Source organism: Vulpes lagopus, chromosome 5 (genome assembly GCF_018345385.1).
Source record: "Vulpes lagopus strain Blue_001 chromosome 5, ASM1834538v1, whole genome shotgun sequence".
NCBI classification, from domain to species: Eukaryota; Metazoa; Chordata; class Mammalia; order Carnivora; family Canidae; genus Vulpes; species Vulpes lagopus.
In genome coordinates, this window is record NC_054828.1 from 7,603,004 (window position 1) to 7,618,224 (window position 15,221).

The 15,221-nt window shown below is 44.0% G+C and overlaps 2 protein-coding genes across 3 annotated transcripts in view; one reads left to right on the forward strand and one right to left on the reverse strand.

Annotated features, from left to right (window-relative positions):
• The window catches only part of ACO2 (aconitase 2), a 53,427-nt gene extending 48,438 nt beyond the window's left edge, over positions 1-4,989 (reverse strand). The window contains exon 1 of the mRNA XM_041754444.1: positions 4,853-4,989. Within this exon, the coding sequence (XP_041610378.1) occupies positions 4,853-4,888 (36 nt within the window). The 5' untranslated portion in view covers positions 4,889-4,989. The remainder of the gene's footprint in view (positions 1-4,852) is intronic.
• Positions 4,990-5,300: 311 nt separating this feature from the next.
• PHF5A (PHD finger protein 5A) lies at positions 5,301-14,683 on the forward strand. 2 transcript variants are annotated; one of them, XM_041754448.1, is made up of 4 exons: positions 5,301-5,445; positions 5,860-5,883; positions 6,408-6,574; positions 14,019-14,683. In XM_041754448.1, the coding sequence occupies exons 1-4, from the start codon at positions 5,394-5,396 to the stop codon at positions 14,106-14,108; spliced, it is 333 nt and encodes a 110-aa protein (XP_041610382.1). In that variant the 5' UTR covers positions 5,301-5,393; the 3' UTR covers positions 14,109-14,683. The 2 variants fall into 2 exon arrangements, with proteins under 2 accessions (XP_041610382.1, XP_041610383.1); XM_041754449.1 differs by lacking the exon at positions 5,301-5,445 and adding an exon at positions 5,500-5,731.
• The last annotated feature ends 538 nt before the right edge of the window (positions 14,684-15,221 follow it).

A 15,221-nucleotide genomic window follows, 5' to 3' on the forward strand; every position in this document is an offset into this window, starting at 1 on the left:
CCCTCAAATGCTTAGGCCACAAACCTAGGAGTCATCTTTAATTATTCCCTGTCCTTCACACTCCCTGGCCAACCCATCTGCCTCCAAAATATCTCCACTACCAGAACCCTCGTCCCAGACACCATCACCACTCCCTGGATGATTCCAATAGCCCCCATTGGTCTCCCTACCTCTCTTTTGTCCCCCTGTAGTCCATCATCCATCCAGCAACCCAAACGATTTTTTTAAAGATTTTATTTATTTATTCATGAGAGACACAGAGAGAAGGCAGAGACACAGGCAGAGGGAGAAGCAGGCTCCTCGAAGGGAGCCCGATGTGGGACTCGAACTCCGGGATCACACCTTGAGCCTAAGGCAGACACTCAACCGCTGAGCCACCCAGGCATCCCTCAAACGATTTTCTCTAACCATAAATCAAATCCTGTCACTCACTGTCTTAAACCTTCCAGTGGGGGTTGGGGGACAAACCTTCCAGGGGATCTTCATTCCACTTGGGGTAAAACTCAAGCCCACATGACCTTGGCTCCTACCTCTTGCTCAGACCTTCCTCTCCTTTCAACCACTCTGCCGCACTGGCATTATTATTTATTTATTTTTTTTTTTAGATTTTATTTTTAAGTGATCTCTACACCCAACCTGGGGCTTGAACCTACAACCCCAAGATCAAGAGTCACATGCTCCACCAACTGAGCTAGCCAGGTGCCCCAACACGGGCCTTATTTCTTACCTTCAACACACTAAGCTCATACCTGTATCAGGTGTACATGCTGCTCCTACTTAATGTCTCTCTTCCCAGAACACTGAATGAAGGGCCGGGGCGCCTGGGTGGCTCAGTCAGTTAAGCATCTGCCTTCGACTTAGGTCATAATCTAGCATTTCTGGGATCAAGCCTAGTGTTGGGCTCCCTCCTCAGCAGGGAGTCTGCTTCTCCCTTTCCGTCTGACCTGACCCTCCTCTCCCTCATACTCGCGCTCTCTAATAAATAAAATCTTTAAATATATATATATATCTAAGGGCTGCCTTCTTATCACTTAAGTATCCGCTCAAATGTCACCTCTTCTGAAGGGCATTCCCCAACCACTTCAGTTAAAGCCATGTCACAGCTCCACACTTATCCTCTCTACCACACAATCCTATTTTACCTTCCTTGTAGTACTTAGTAGCTATGATTTTGTGTACTTGCTTATTTTCTGTTTGCCCAGAACTACAATATAAGATCCACTATTCGGGGATCCCTGGGTGGCTCAGCGGTTTAGCGCCTGCCTTTGGCCCAGGGCGCGATCCTGGAGTCCCGGGATTGAGTCCCACATCGGGCTCCCGGCATGGAGCCTGCTTCTCCCTCTGCCTGTGTCTCTGCTTCTCACTCTCTCTCTATGTCTATCATAAATAAATAAATAAATAAATAAATAAATAAATAAATATTTAAAAAAAAAAAAAACATCCACTATTCTTGTTCACTATTGCACTAGCAGGGTGTAGAACATTCAATGTAAAGCATTCAATGAACATTTTGTTAGCAGCAAGTTGAAAAGTCAACAATGTGCTCCCCTAGTTCTCAAGATGGGGACTCTACTCCCTCTGCCCAAATTTTAGATTGGAAGTTTATTTACTCGTCCGTTCAATCATTCATTCATTTACTCAAGTCAATAGCTCCCTATAGAATACCTGAGATGCTGCTACAGTGACATGTAACCAAAATGACCTGTTTCATAATTCTCAAGGTTGTTGGGAGTTTTTTTGTTTTAACATGGCACTTTATAGAGAACTTCTGCCAAATTTGTCAGACTCCTTTGGTAGTTAAATACCATCTCAGATTTACATGTGAGGTTACAGGACTTCCCCAAGGCCACATGATGAGAACTCAGCAACCCAGTATGTCAAGGCAAAACCAAAGACATAAGAAACATATTTGTAAATGCCCAACCCCTTATATCTACCACCCAGAGTCATGAGCACACAAATAAAAAATAAACACCAGAGAGTAAATGGGGATTTTCAAAATGTTCCCCTCATTTTCTTCATTGTTTCTAATGTTACCAGCTGGTGACAGGCACTGTTAAATAATGGAACACTTCCAACTCAAGGAAATCTGTTCTCAGGTTATGAAGCATTAATGGTACCCTGGCTGATAGACTGAGTCTTGATGTCAAAGGGAAGCAGTATAATGCAGGTGCTAGGACCTCAGACTCTGGAATCAAAAAGGTACAAATTCAAATTATACCTGTTAACAATTGATAAGGCCCTAGGCAAGTTTATTTCAATTTACTTAATTATACAGCACTAACTAGGTACAGGCAGGTTCTAAATAGTTTGCACCTATAATATGGTAATTAGATAAGCCAAATGTACTATCCTTATCTGCATCTTACAGGTGAGGAAACAGGCAGAGGGGTCAAGTACCCTGCCCAAAAGTGAGTATTAGAGTCAGCTTTCAAGTCTAGACAGTGTGATGCCAGAATCCATGTTCTTAACCATCATACTGTATTTCTTCTCTAATCCTTCGTCTCCAAGACAGAGCCGACAGGTCTGATCTCACAGGATCATGTGAGATTACTGGCACACAATAAGGTAAATGTTAGCTACTCTTAGTGGTAGTGGTAATCGCCATCACTGTATTATTTACCTTCACCTTTGGTCCAGCCAAGGGTAGAAGAAATATTTTGATTGAGAAAGACCTCAGAGGCCCTCTGCAGTAAAATATATTAGGATATAGTAGAAGCTCCATGAGAATGGGAAATGTCTGCTTTGCTTATCATTGTATTCAAAGCAAGTAGTGGGTACTCAATAAATATGCAGTGAAAGAGGTAGGAATAAATTGAACACAAGGCTAGGGTTCTGGTAGTACCAGAAGGACCATCACTTCTCAAATGTAGCCAAACACAAAAGAGGTAAGTAAATTTACAAGGTTCTCAGAGCACAGTGTTAGCTGACCATTACTTAAGACAGCCTGGCTTAAGACAGGGAGGCAGTGTGGTGTACTGCTGTTGTTCATCTTAGCTGAATGAACAAGGACACCTGGATTTTAATCCTGACTGTTATTGAAGTCACCCAGGCTCTCAAGGTCTTGGATTATCCATCTGTAAAAGAGAAGGTTGGACTATATATACAATGACCATAAACAAATATTCCTTTTCTCATCACTTCATAACAATCTGAATGGAAGCCTATTACCAAGTACTCAATAAGCATTTGTCAATGAAGATCATCCCAAACTGACAGATGATAAAACTAGAATTCAAAAGTAATTTGCTAAAAAAAAAAAAAAAAAAGTAATTTGCTCAAGGTCACAAAGTCAGAATAGTGTATGAACTATGGCCCAGATCTCTTTCTTTGCTGGTCTAACACTCATGTTTTCCAAGATCCTTTTTCAGTTAAAAAATACTATGATATCAGTCCTCTCTTCCAAGATTATTGAATCTGTAATCATTTAAACATCACATAATACTGCCTGACTTCACTACATCGTGGGGACAGCAGGATCAGGAAAAAACAATTACCTGTATTTCTATATTATTAACTTACAGTATCAAAAGATCTGAAGAGATAATTAGGGCAAACTCCTGTCTTTGCCCAGAATTGTGAGATCAGAAGTATTTAAGTGATCATATCATTTTAAACCATATGGTCTAAATTAAGGCAATGTGCTCTTAAAAACAAAACGAAAAACCCCTTAGTAACACGTTCCTAAAAGGATAGCACATAACTTCTTGAATTTTATTATCAAAGCTGTGCCACTTGATTCAAAGCAGATTCACAAAGTTAAATGTAAAAGGTTGTCAGAGAATGTTTACTTTATTGGCTTGCTTTATTTTTATTAACAAAATAAATGCTTGACATTGAAACCTTGCATGTAACACCTTCCTAGTGTTGTCAGGTTAGGAGTGAAGAAAACCATCTGGCAAGCACAGTCAACTTTCTAGATGGTCCATAACAGAAGAGTCAAGGTCAAACTGTTGAGTCTCTTTATCCTCCCACGTAGTAATTGAAAAGCAACTAACTGAGCTCAAAATACTCCATACTGGTACTTTCATAAATACAAAGGTCAGCTCAAGGATCACATTCTGGCTCACAGAAGACAGGCTGACATAAGGAAAAAAAAAAAAAAGGGTAAGCGGACCAGATGTTCAGGCCACGGCACTTCGGTGACACTCAGGAGAGCACAAACTTTCACCTACTTTCTAGCAGTTTCCTCACTTATCGGATGAAAATTATCATCTGACCAGATGATAATATGAATCAAATGACATGACGAGGAATTTAAACAGTTTTGCAATCTTGCAAAGATGAGAGATTACTGTCACCATTACTATTTACTACGTCTGGGCCAGGAAAGTCCCCTGGCATTCTTGGCTATATGTTCCGCAGGATCCTCTTAAAATGGAACGCGGTACTAATCTCTTCTACAGTCTCCAGGCCTGGCAATCGTAGATGCACCCGGCTAGCAAGTCTCCGCTGCCCAGAGAGAAGTGAGGCCTTCAGATTCTGGGCCTAGCGGCCTCGACTACGACCGCGCCCCCCAGTCACCTTGTCCTCACCTTGAGGAACGGAAAGACACTCTACAAGAGAGGGGAGTGCAGTCCTCAGAAAGGGGTGCCCCTCCACTCTTCACCTGACCGCCGCTGCTTGGACCTACGCTTCCCACGGGGCGGGGACAGGGCTAGGAGAGCTGAGCCGGGGACGCCTTGACCTCGGGCGCGGGAGGAGCGGGCACCGTCGCTGGGCCCGCGGCCGTGACAGGTATATGAAAAGCCGGCGGGAGGTCGGGCCCGCCTCGCCTCGCCTCGCCCACAGCCGCAGGCACGGTAGGAGGTACCCCGCCTTCGTGAACCCAGAGGGCCCTGAGCTCACTCACCTGCAGCCGGGTCACCAGTAGGCTGTAAGGCGCCATTTTGTGCACTGACAAAGATGAAGTCGCGTGAAAATGACGTACGACACTGCGTATTTATAGCTTTGAGGCAGGGGCGTGGCCTGACGGGAAACACGTAACGGCGAAGGCGGGGCCTCCGCAGAGGCGCGGGAGCGGGGCGACCGCAGTGGGCAGAGCTCCCGCGCTAGAAACGAAGGCCTGAAAGGAAAAGAGCTGCGTAAAAACACTTGTGGAAATAAATAACGGACACAAAGATGTGTTATTCAAAGGCAAGTTTCAGTTGTGTCTTCCATCCAAATCTCGGAAAGGCATTTATTTTTCCATGACTTTCATGCACCTGCCAGGACCTAGCTCCCTAAGCTAAGACGGAAACTCCTACTTTTTAACTTAAGGTTTGATCACGCGAGAGCGAGCGGGGCTTAAGAAGCTTGGGGGACCAATCACGGTGACCGGCAGGCTGGAAAATGGAGGTTAAAGGTCGGGCGGAAGTTCCTTAAGCTTCCGGTGACCGGTCTGCGTTGGCACTATGGCTAAACATCACCCGGATTTGATTTTTTGCCGCAAGCAGGCTGGTGTTGGTGAGGCAGCGTCCTGCCCCGGCTGTCTGAGTGGGGGTTGTATTAGGAGCTGGGGGGTCAGAGGTTCCCATCTCATCCTTAGGGTTTTGTCTCTGAAGCGCCAGGTTTCCCGCCTCACGGTTGGAAGCATGGGAGCGCGCGGGTTTGTGGGCTGTGTGCAAAGAGGGCGGGGGCCTGGGAGCCAGAGGCGGGCGGCCAAAGTCAGGTCCGAAGAAACTCAGACTGCCCGAGCCCTGGGGGCGGCCTCATACGGGTGTGGGTTTGCCTCGGATGGAAGTTTATGCGGGTAAGATGAGTAAGAGCCCTTAGGGCTCACTGCAGTCCCTACTGTGTCGCCACCCCAAAGTCGTGGATCTTTCCCTTTTTTCGTCAAAACCAATGCTAATATACTCATTACCATCTTTGATCTTGCAGCCATCGGAAGACTGTGTGAAAAATGTGAGTGGAACACGCCCTCCCAAACACCCCACTCCTTCCCCCTCACGACTTGTGTAGAGCCGGCAAACGGGCATTTCCAGCAATGCCACAAAGAGGGCTTTGAGTAGATGTGCCTGGAAGTATGTGAACTGAGTACTAGGCCGCACCCATAGGCCCTCTCCACCTCCTCGCTCCTCATTTGCACGCAATAAACATTATGTTTAGGTTTCGAGAAAATCTCTAGGTTTGGACAGGAGAGAGCCTGACCGCATCCTCCAAAACACACATACCCAGTCCTTTCCGGTAATGATAAAGACTTCTTGTCTGTGAGGCGATGTTCTAAGCTTTCAGTAGATTAGTTGGTTAACTTCAGTCTTGAGGGGATTGGGGTGGACACTGGGTAGGCTGAGTTTTGTAATACCAAAAAAGAGGGTCCTAAAGTCACTGTCGGGCGGAGACCAGTGTATTTCCCCATAGCAGAAGGGCTCGCCTGTCGACTTGAGGTACTTGCGGATGAGCATAATTCCATTCTCTGTTCTTCACAGGTGATGGCAAATGTGTGATCTGTGACTCGTACGTGCGTCCCTGCACTCTGGTGCGCATATGTGATGAGTGTAATTATGGCTCTTACCAGGGGCGCTGTGTGATCTGCGGAGGCCCTGGAGTCTCTGATGCCTATTATTGTAAGGAGTGCACCATTCAGGAGAAGGATGTGAGTGTATCTTTGCTGCTCTTATTTAGTAACTCTTTGCCAACCACGGCAAACTCCTATTGGCTGCGGAGATTACTGTGTTCAGGTAGTCACCCAGGTTATAATTTCCTCAAGTTCTGTAAGCTGAGCTGGGTGTAGTCCAATAAAAGACAGTTATTTTGCATCAAGGGCTAAAATGCAAAAGAAGCAAATCTTTATCAACGTCAGCAGTTTGGTGAGTGCTCTCTATTCCTTTGATGTCTCTGATTATTCATATTCAGAAACAACATCCTGCACTTTGTGAGTCCTGGCACAGTGTGTAGTATGTAAGCTACTCGGTCATTTTCTTTACTGTCATTAAAGATTGCTGGAGTGGCTGTGGTGACAGCTGAATTTGGGACAACTAAGTTGATTTCCGCTTTAACTGGCTAAAGGATGCCTTTGGTCTGATAGTGCAGAATTGTGATTCTGTCTCGTGTCATCTTTGCTCCTTGACATTGTGTGGTGGCAGTGGCTGTTGCTCAGTTTCTTCAGTCGAGGGGGGCACCTGAGTGGTTCATTGGTTGAGCATCTGCCTTTGGCTCAGGTCATGATCCTAGGGTCCTGGGATCGAGTCCCGCATCAGGTTCCCCATGGGGAGCCTGCTTCTCCCTCTGCCTGTGTCTCTGCATCTCTCATGAATAAATAAATAAAATTTTTTAAAAAATTCCTTCAGTCAAATGCCAGGATAGAGGGGTTGTAGATCTATACTAAAGGCAAGTTTTACTGTTACTGTTTAGGTTGGAAGCAGAAGCCTTCTTAGAAGGGTGGGGAATTTGAATCCACTTGTTTTCTTCTCCTTATGACAGTAAAAAGAAGTGTCATAATAGTACCACTAAGCTAGTAGTAGGTACCTGGTTACTTAATTTAGGGTAAGGGAAAAGATCCATGAGGAGTGCCTGGGTGATTCAGTAGGTTGAGCAACTGACTCTTGGTTTCAGCTCAGGTCATGATCTCAGGGTCCTGGGATCCAGCCCCGAGTCAGGCTCTACACTCAACAGGGAGTCGGCTTCAGGGTTCTCTGTCCCTCTGCCCCTCCCCATGCTCACAGGTGCATGCTCTGTCCCTCTAAAATAAATAAATCTTTAAAAAGAAATACATGTGGGCAGCCTGGGTGGCTCAGCGGTTTAGCACCACCTTCAGCCCAGGGCCTGATCCTGGGGACTGAGGACCGAGTCCTACGTCGGGCTCCCTGCATGGAGCCTGCTTTTCCCTCTGCCTGTGTCTCTGCCTCTCTCTGTCCCTCATGAATAAATAAATAAAATCTTAAAAAAAAAAAGACATGATTCTCAATGTTCCCGTGTGCAAAGAGTAAGTAGTTTATAGATGTCATTCTTTATTCTTCACAGTAACCTTATTAAGTAGGGATAATCGTTATCCCCATTTTATAGTCTATCACTCAGCTAATAAGTGGCAAGCATAGTTGTCTGACTAAAGCTAGTGGTGTCTCCATTATTACACTTTACCCATGTTGAGTAAAAACACCTAGCCCCCTCAGCAGTCTAAATATTTGCATTTGGATCCTGTCTACCCAGTAAGTGGACCATATCTGGCCAGATGAGACTGTTTTCTTATACTACTATGTCTTCCGATTTTTTAGGAAGATGAGAAAGGTCATAGATGACATACCAAAAACATAATTTCAGTTTATGATTTAAACATCATCCTGTCCTGAACTCTGATTTGCATTTACCTTTGCCTGTCAAAGCATAGCCTTATCTAGCTGATTCACCAGCTAGGTTGCACTCGTTTAGAGAAAGGACCTTGGTTTGGTTATTTATCTCTTTTCCCTGAGTTCTTGGTATAGTGCCTGGTATGTATTATGAGCATTATCCACATTTTTGGTGCTTCCCCTGTAAGCCATCCAAAGGAGTGCCCCATAGAAACTATCTGGTATATAGGAAGTGTTTGGTAAGTACTTATAATCTTTTTTTTTTTTTATGATATGATTTATTTATTTATTTATTTATTTATTTATTTATTTATTCATTCAGAGAGAAAGGCAGAGACACAGGCAGGGAGAAGCAGGCTCTATGCAGGAAGCCCTACGTGGGACTCGATCCCAGGTCTCCAGGATCACACCCCGGGCTGCAGGCGGCGCTAAACTGCTGCGCCACTGGGGCTGCCCAAGTACTTATAATCTATAAGGAGTGAAGCCATGGGAAGGTGACAACAGTGACAAGAAAGTATGAACAGGTCTTAAACTATCTACAGAGCCCATGAGGACAACATTTTCTTGAACTTTTTCATGGTTGTAGCTAGAGTTTTTGTCTGAAGTAAGCTTGTAACCAGAGTGCGTAATGAATGTTAATTACTGTCTGACTTGTTTGCGTGTGGTGCATCAACTGATACTTTGGACCTTAGTGCTTTGTTCTTTTCCTGAGAATTATTCTAGACGTCACTCCGCCTACTTCATACTGTACAGGAATGTTCTGAGGATACTTGAGATGGCATCTAGCTTACATATACTCGGCAATAGTTTCCAAGGAACACAGAGCAGTCCAGTGACATGATCCAGCCTCTCAGCCTTCCAGATCTTCTTGTAGATTAAGTCCCTAAGACTTTTTTCCTAGGCAGAAATCTTCTGCAACCAAAGCAAGCCCAGTTATTGTACTCCTCTTACTGCCGTTTTCATAATTTATAAGGGGATTAGACCAGTGAACTAAACAGGTGTTCTCACTTAGTTTTTCAGCTTCAAAAATACTCAGGAGTCCTATCTGTGGGCGCTGCTGCCATAAGACTAATTTATAGTTTCTTATAGGGCAGCCTCATACTGATCTGACGTCCCCTTAACTCTCAGTTTCTTTACTTCACCAGAAGATAAGGAGAATAGCCACTAACATTTATAGTCTCTTGCTGTGTGCACCAAACTGTGCTGAACGTTTTTTAAGATTTTATTTATTCATGAGAGACACAGAGAGGCAAAGACACAAGCAGAAGGAGAAGCCGGCTCCATGCACGGAGCCCAATGTGGGACGCGATCCCTGAACTCCAGGATCACACTCCGAACCAAAAGCAGAGCTCAACCACCAAGCCATCCAAGTGTTCCTGTGCTGAATATTCTTTTCCAAAAGTTCTTTGTGATACAAATGAGAAAACTAAGTCTTCTAGATGTTAAGCAGCTTGGGCCAAGGTCACATGGCTAATCAGTGGCAGATCCGGGACTAGAGCACAGGTTGTCTAATTCCCCGTATCTCATGTCCTTTTGTTTCATTATTGGCCCCCTAAAGAGAAAAGTTAAAATTCAAATTATATTTTCTCTCTAATAAGAGAAATTCAATACTAAGGAATACAGATTTTGTTGGGTGAGGATAAACACAAACCATGGTAATGTTGAAGATGGTTTCATCACCTTTGAAAATGGGTGGTCAAACTTAAAGTACTTCTCCAAACAACCTCACTATTGCTCTTCCCCCTGTTTAAGTGAACAGCAGAGCTGTTTGTAAAAAGGATATTTGGTACTTTTCAAAGTTAATGTATTTTTATAAGATATTTTTTTATTCATGAGAGATACAGAAAGGCAGAGACATAGAGGGAGAAGCAGGCTCCCTCTGAGGAGCCCAACACAGGACTCGGTCCCAGGGCCACCCAGGTGCCCCAATCCCTGTTATTTCACGGATACATTTATTGAGAGCTTGAAGGTCTTCCAATGGACATATAATACTATATGGCAGAGGGAGAAGCAGGCTCCATGAAGGGAGCCCAATGTGGGACTTGATCCCAGAACTCCAGGATCACGCCCTGAGCCAAAGGCAGATGCTCAACCATTGAGCCGCCCAGGTGTCCCAGATTTTTTGTTTTTAAGAAATCTTTTTACCTAGTGTGGAGCTCAAACTCAACTATCCTGAGATCAAGAGTTGAGATCAAGAGTTAGAATCAGTGCTCTACTGACTGAGCCAGCAAGGTGCCGCATCCTCCAAGGTTTTTTTTTTAACAGTCCTTCCATCTTCGTTTCCATGCTGTCCATTCACAGGCATGTTCAACAAAAGCCAAGAGCACATCCTCACCTCCTACAGCATTGATAGAATTTGGGAAGAAGTAAACCCTTGGGAGATGTGTAGAAAATAAAAAGCAGGAGTATTTAGACAGGAAAACAGGATATTGTGAGTCTGTGAGAGAAAATAGCTTAAAAACCAAAGATTTTGTAATCTTTTTTATTCATGAGAGACACAGAGAGGCAGAGATACAGGCAGAGAGAGAAGTAGGCTCCATGCAGGGAGCCCAACGTGGGACTCAATCCTAGGACTCCAAGATCATGTCCTGGGCTGAAGGCAGGCACTTAACTGCTGAGCCACCCAGGCGTCCCCTTTCATAATCTAATACATTGGTTTTCCAACTGTTTTTGTAACATGTGGTGTCCTATCTTCAAAAAGTATCTTACCAAAAAGGGGGGATATCTTATGCAGGGGTACCTGGCGGCTTAGTTTGTAGGGCATGCAACTCTTAATCTCAGGGTTCAATTGTAAGTTGGAGTTCCACGTTGAGTGTAGAGATTACTTAAAAATAAAAAAAATCGGGATCCCTGGGTGGCGCAGCGGTTTAGTGCCTGCCTTTGGCCCAGGGCGCTATCCTGGAGACCCGGGATCGAGTCCCACATCAGGCTCCCTGTGTGGAGCCTGCTTCTCCCTCTGCCTGTGTCTCTGCCTCTCTCTCTCTCTCTCTGTCTCTCACTAATAAATAAATAAAAAATTTTTTTTTAAAAAAAAAAGGCTGATTATAGAGACACCTGGGTGACTCAGCAGTTGAGCGCCTGCCTTTGGCTCAGGGTGTGATCCCAGGATCTAGTCCCATATCCGGCTCTTCGTGGGGAGCCTACTTCTCATTCTGCCTGTGTCTCTGCCTCTCTCTCTGCCTCTCATGAATAAATAAATAAAATCTTAAAAAAAAAAAACAAAAAAAACAAATAAAGGGATGTCGGGTGGCTCAGTGGTTGAATGTCTGCCTTCAGCCCAAGGCGTGATCCTGGAGATCCAGGATCAAGTCCCATATCCGGCACCCTGTGTGGAGCCTGCTTCTCCCTCTGCCTGTGTCTCTGCCTCTCTCTCTCTTCATCTCTCATGAATAAATAAAATCTTTTAAAAAAATAAGTAAATAAAAATAAAAGTCTGATTATATGTCAGGCACTATTCTAAATATATATATATATATATATATATATTTTTTTTTTTATGATAGTCACAGATTGAGAGAGAGAGAGGCAGAGACACAGGCAGAGGGAGAAGCAGGCTCCATGCACCGGGAGCCCGACGTGGGACTCGATCCCGGGTCTCCAGGATCGCGCCCTGGGCCAAAGCCAGGCGCTAAACTGCTGCGCCACCCAGGGATCCCTGTTCTAAATACATTATTTATTGGTTCTTGTGTTTTCATAAGTAGGGAAATTATTTAAATATTTATTGATTTGTAGTTCTGTAGATAGGTTCTACCATTGTAGTAATTATATGTGTGACAAAAAAAGATGCAAGGAGATTAATAACATCAAAAGTCAGAACAGAACAGTGCAGTTTGGAGGATGGGCCCTTGTATCACTTGGCACCTAAGATGAACCCAGGCTCTCTACAGTTTGTAAACATGGACCTCATCTGGTCCACTTATTTTACAGTTAGGGAGTATGAGCCCAAAGAGAAGTGATATACCCATAGTCATGCAAGTCAGGCATAATAAGCCTAAACAGGCTATCATTATAGCACAATATTTCATAGCATCTCTAAAGATAAAGAGCTTAGAGCATTGTGGTGTTTAGTATCAGGCCATCTTCCAGGTGAGAGGCTGGTGTTCCCTCATTTGTACCAGGATTTTCTTTTTTTTTTTTTTTTTTAATTTTTTATTTATTTATGATAGTCACAGAGAGAGAGAGAGAGGCAGAGACACAGGCGGAGGGAGAAGCAGGCTCCATGCACCGGGAGCCTGATGTGGGATTCGATCCCGGGTCTCCAGGATCGCGCCCTGGGCCAAAGGCAGGCGCCAAACCGCTGCGCCACCCAGGGATCCCTGTACCAGGATTTTCAATACGGAGTACATGGCTTGAGTTCCCATAGGGAGCTGTTGGTGGGCCTGGGCCCACTCCTTGACTTCCTCAGCAGACTGAGCTCCTCAGTTGGCCCTTCTCAAAGTGATATATGCTCTATATTTTCCAGAAAATAAGATGTTAGTGTTGGCTTTGTGGGTTTTTAGAAGTTTTAGTACAGTGTTGATATTGATCCCCCAAAAGAGAAATCAGCTAAATTAGAAATAAGGATTTGATCAATTAATTTGTTCTAAAGCCCAGTGTCCCAGGGAACAACCTCCTTTGATTGATAACAGTGTTTAATAAAATCAGACCTGTGAAAGTTTTCTCTAGTAGCATCTTACCCAATTTTCCTCCCATCATCCCAGATGAACTGATAAAAGTCATCATTTCTGCAGAACACAGCTTCCCCAGGGGCTTCACTAAAACCACTCAAGCTCACAAAATGGCCAGGGGAACATTTCATGACAAATCAGAGTATAGACCTTCAGCAGCCATCTCTAGCACAGGAGTGGTCTTCCCCCAAGACCATGTGTCAAATTAAGTGAGTTAGTAAGGACACATGAAGCCCGGTTTTCTCATATTGATATTTAACATGTAAAGTACTATTTCCTAAAGCCTTTAGTTGTTTTTGTTTTTTTGTTTTTTGTATTTTGCCTTGGTGGTATTATTCTTCCTTTTGTCGAGATAGTGGAGGGAAGCTAGAGTGCTTGATGTACAGATGATCGTAACAGTTTATCTCTCCCTTGAGGAAAACCCTTTGGATATCTTAAGAGTTAAATTCTACCTCAGCTGTATCATATTAGCAACAAAAGTGGGTGAGAAACCCAACATTCTAAGTGCAGGCTACCCTGGCTAGAGAGTAGGACAGGCCCTGGCACATTCTAGATAATAGATTCTTTTTTTTTTTTTTTTAAGATTTTATTTATTCATGACAGAGAAAGAGAGAGGCAGAGACACAGAAGCAGGCTCCATGCAGGGAGCCCGACGGGGGACCCGATCCTGGATCTCCAGGATCATACCCCATGCTGAAGGCGGCGCTAAACGGCTGAGCCACCGGGGTTGCCCTAGATAATAGATTCTTGATGATTGAATAGGATAACTGGACGGATAAGGCAAATAAATGGCTAGCCCCATTGATCCAAAAGTTATTTATTTATTTATTATTTATTTATTTATTTATTTTTTTATGATAGTCACAGAGAGAGAGAGAGGCAGAGACACAGGCAGAGGGAGAAGCAGGCTCCACGCAGGGAGCCCGACGTGGGATTCGATCCCGGGTCTCCAGGATCGCGCCCTGGGCCAAAGGCAGGCGCCAAACCGCTGCGCCACCCAGGGATCCCCCCAAAAGTTATTTTTATCTTAAATTCCTTTCAGTTCAGAGTCAAAGACTTCTAACAATTTCTCTATCCTGTTTTCCAGAGAGATGGTTGCCCAAAGATTGTCAATTTGGGGAGCTCTAAGACAGATCTCTTCTACGAACGCAAAAAATATGGCTTCAAGAAGAGGTGATTGGTGGGTGGCCTCTTCCTCCCACCAAGCTGCTGCTGCCGCTGCCAGAAAAGATACCTACCACCGCCAACACAGAAGGAGTAGTGCAGAGCACCACCTGAGTGCCTGTTAGTACGCTGGCCCCTCTCCACCTTTCCTCTCCTCTTACCCAGACACGTGGTAGGAACAGAAAAAGAATCTTCACAGAGCACTCTGGCAGACCATAGCAGTGAAAAATTGATAGATTGGGTCATGATTTTTCTTGAATTCAAAAAACAAGCTTTGTTTTCCAAATTGCCATGTTCTCTCTACATTGAGAGCTTCTGAAACAGGAATAATATCATCTCAGTCTGCTGTTTGAGGAATTGACTGTGAAGCTACCGCAGTGAGAAACCTGTTCTTGGCAGCAGCTCTAATGGCAGCTGTCCTTGATGAGACATCTGCAGTGTGGTGGAGAGCTCTCGGAACAATCAATGTGGGCATTGAATCTTGTAACACTTAGCAGGTGGTGCCTGTTCATGTTATTTTTCTTCTAAGAACTTGGAAACCCTTTCTTTTGCTGTTTTATTAATAAAGCAGGTGTTTCTTTTCTGGTACTCAGTCACAGTCCCAATTTAAGTTTAACTCTAGGAATTTGTTTTAGTCACCCAGGAATTTGTGATTCAGCATAGATGTATTGGGATTCATCAAGCACTTTGTGCTCTTATTACTCCTGGAAGGGATTCTAAACCATTGACGCCTTTCATTATAGATACATCAAGGTTTTTAGAAACTTAACGGTTTTTTCTTCCTGTTCAACTTTAATTTGGACTGAAGAAATGACTTCCAGTAATGGTTAAAGTACTGAGACAAAATGTATTCAAATTAATGAGTTCAGAGAACTTAACTTGGCTGATTTGTTTCATGAAGTACACATATACTTAAACATGTTTCCCTTTTTTTTTTAAGTAAATACACAGAATAAAGGCAAATGCTGACATACCGTTTATCCTCACACAACTATCAACTTTTTGCCTGCTAAAGGTGATCGGGTTATCCTAAGGAGGCACAATCATAATTTGAGACTTCTGTCAAGTGGTCTTTGACATTATGAAAGTGAAACAGGTTTTGAGTCCTTAGGAATGCAGGGGCTTG

Bases quoted from the DNA above. Each gene is read 5' to 3' on its own strand.
- PHF5A (XM_041754448.1), top strand. From the start codon at position 5,394: ATGGCTAAACATCACCCGGATTTGATTTTTTGCCGCAAGCAGGCTGGT. The intron at 5,446-5,859 runs GTGAGGCAGCGT...TTGATCTTGCAG, and splicing joins CCGCAAGCAGGCTGGTGTTG to CCATCGGAAGACTGTGTGAA. The intron at 5,884-6,407 runs GTGAGTGGAACA...TGTTCTTCACAG, and splicing joins CGGAAGACTGTGTGAAAAAT to GTGATGGCAAATGTGTGATC.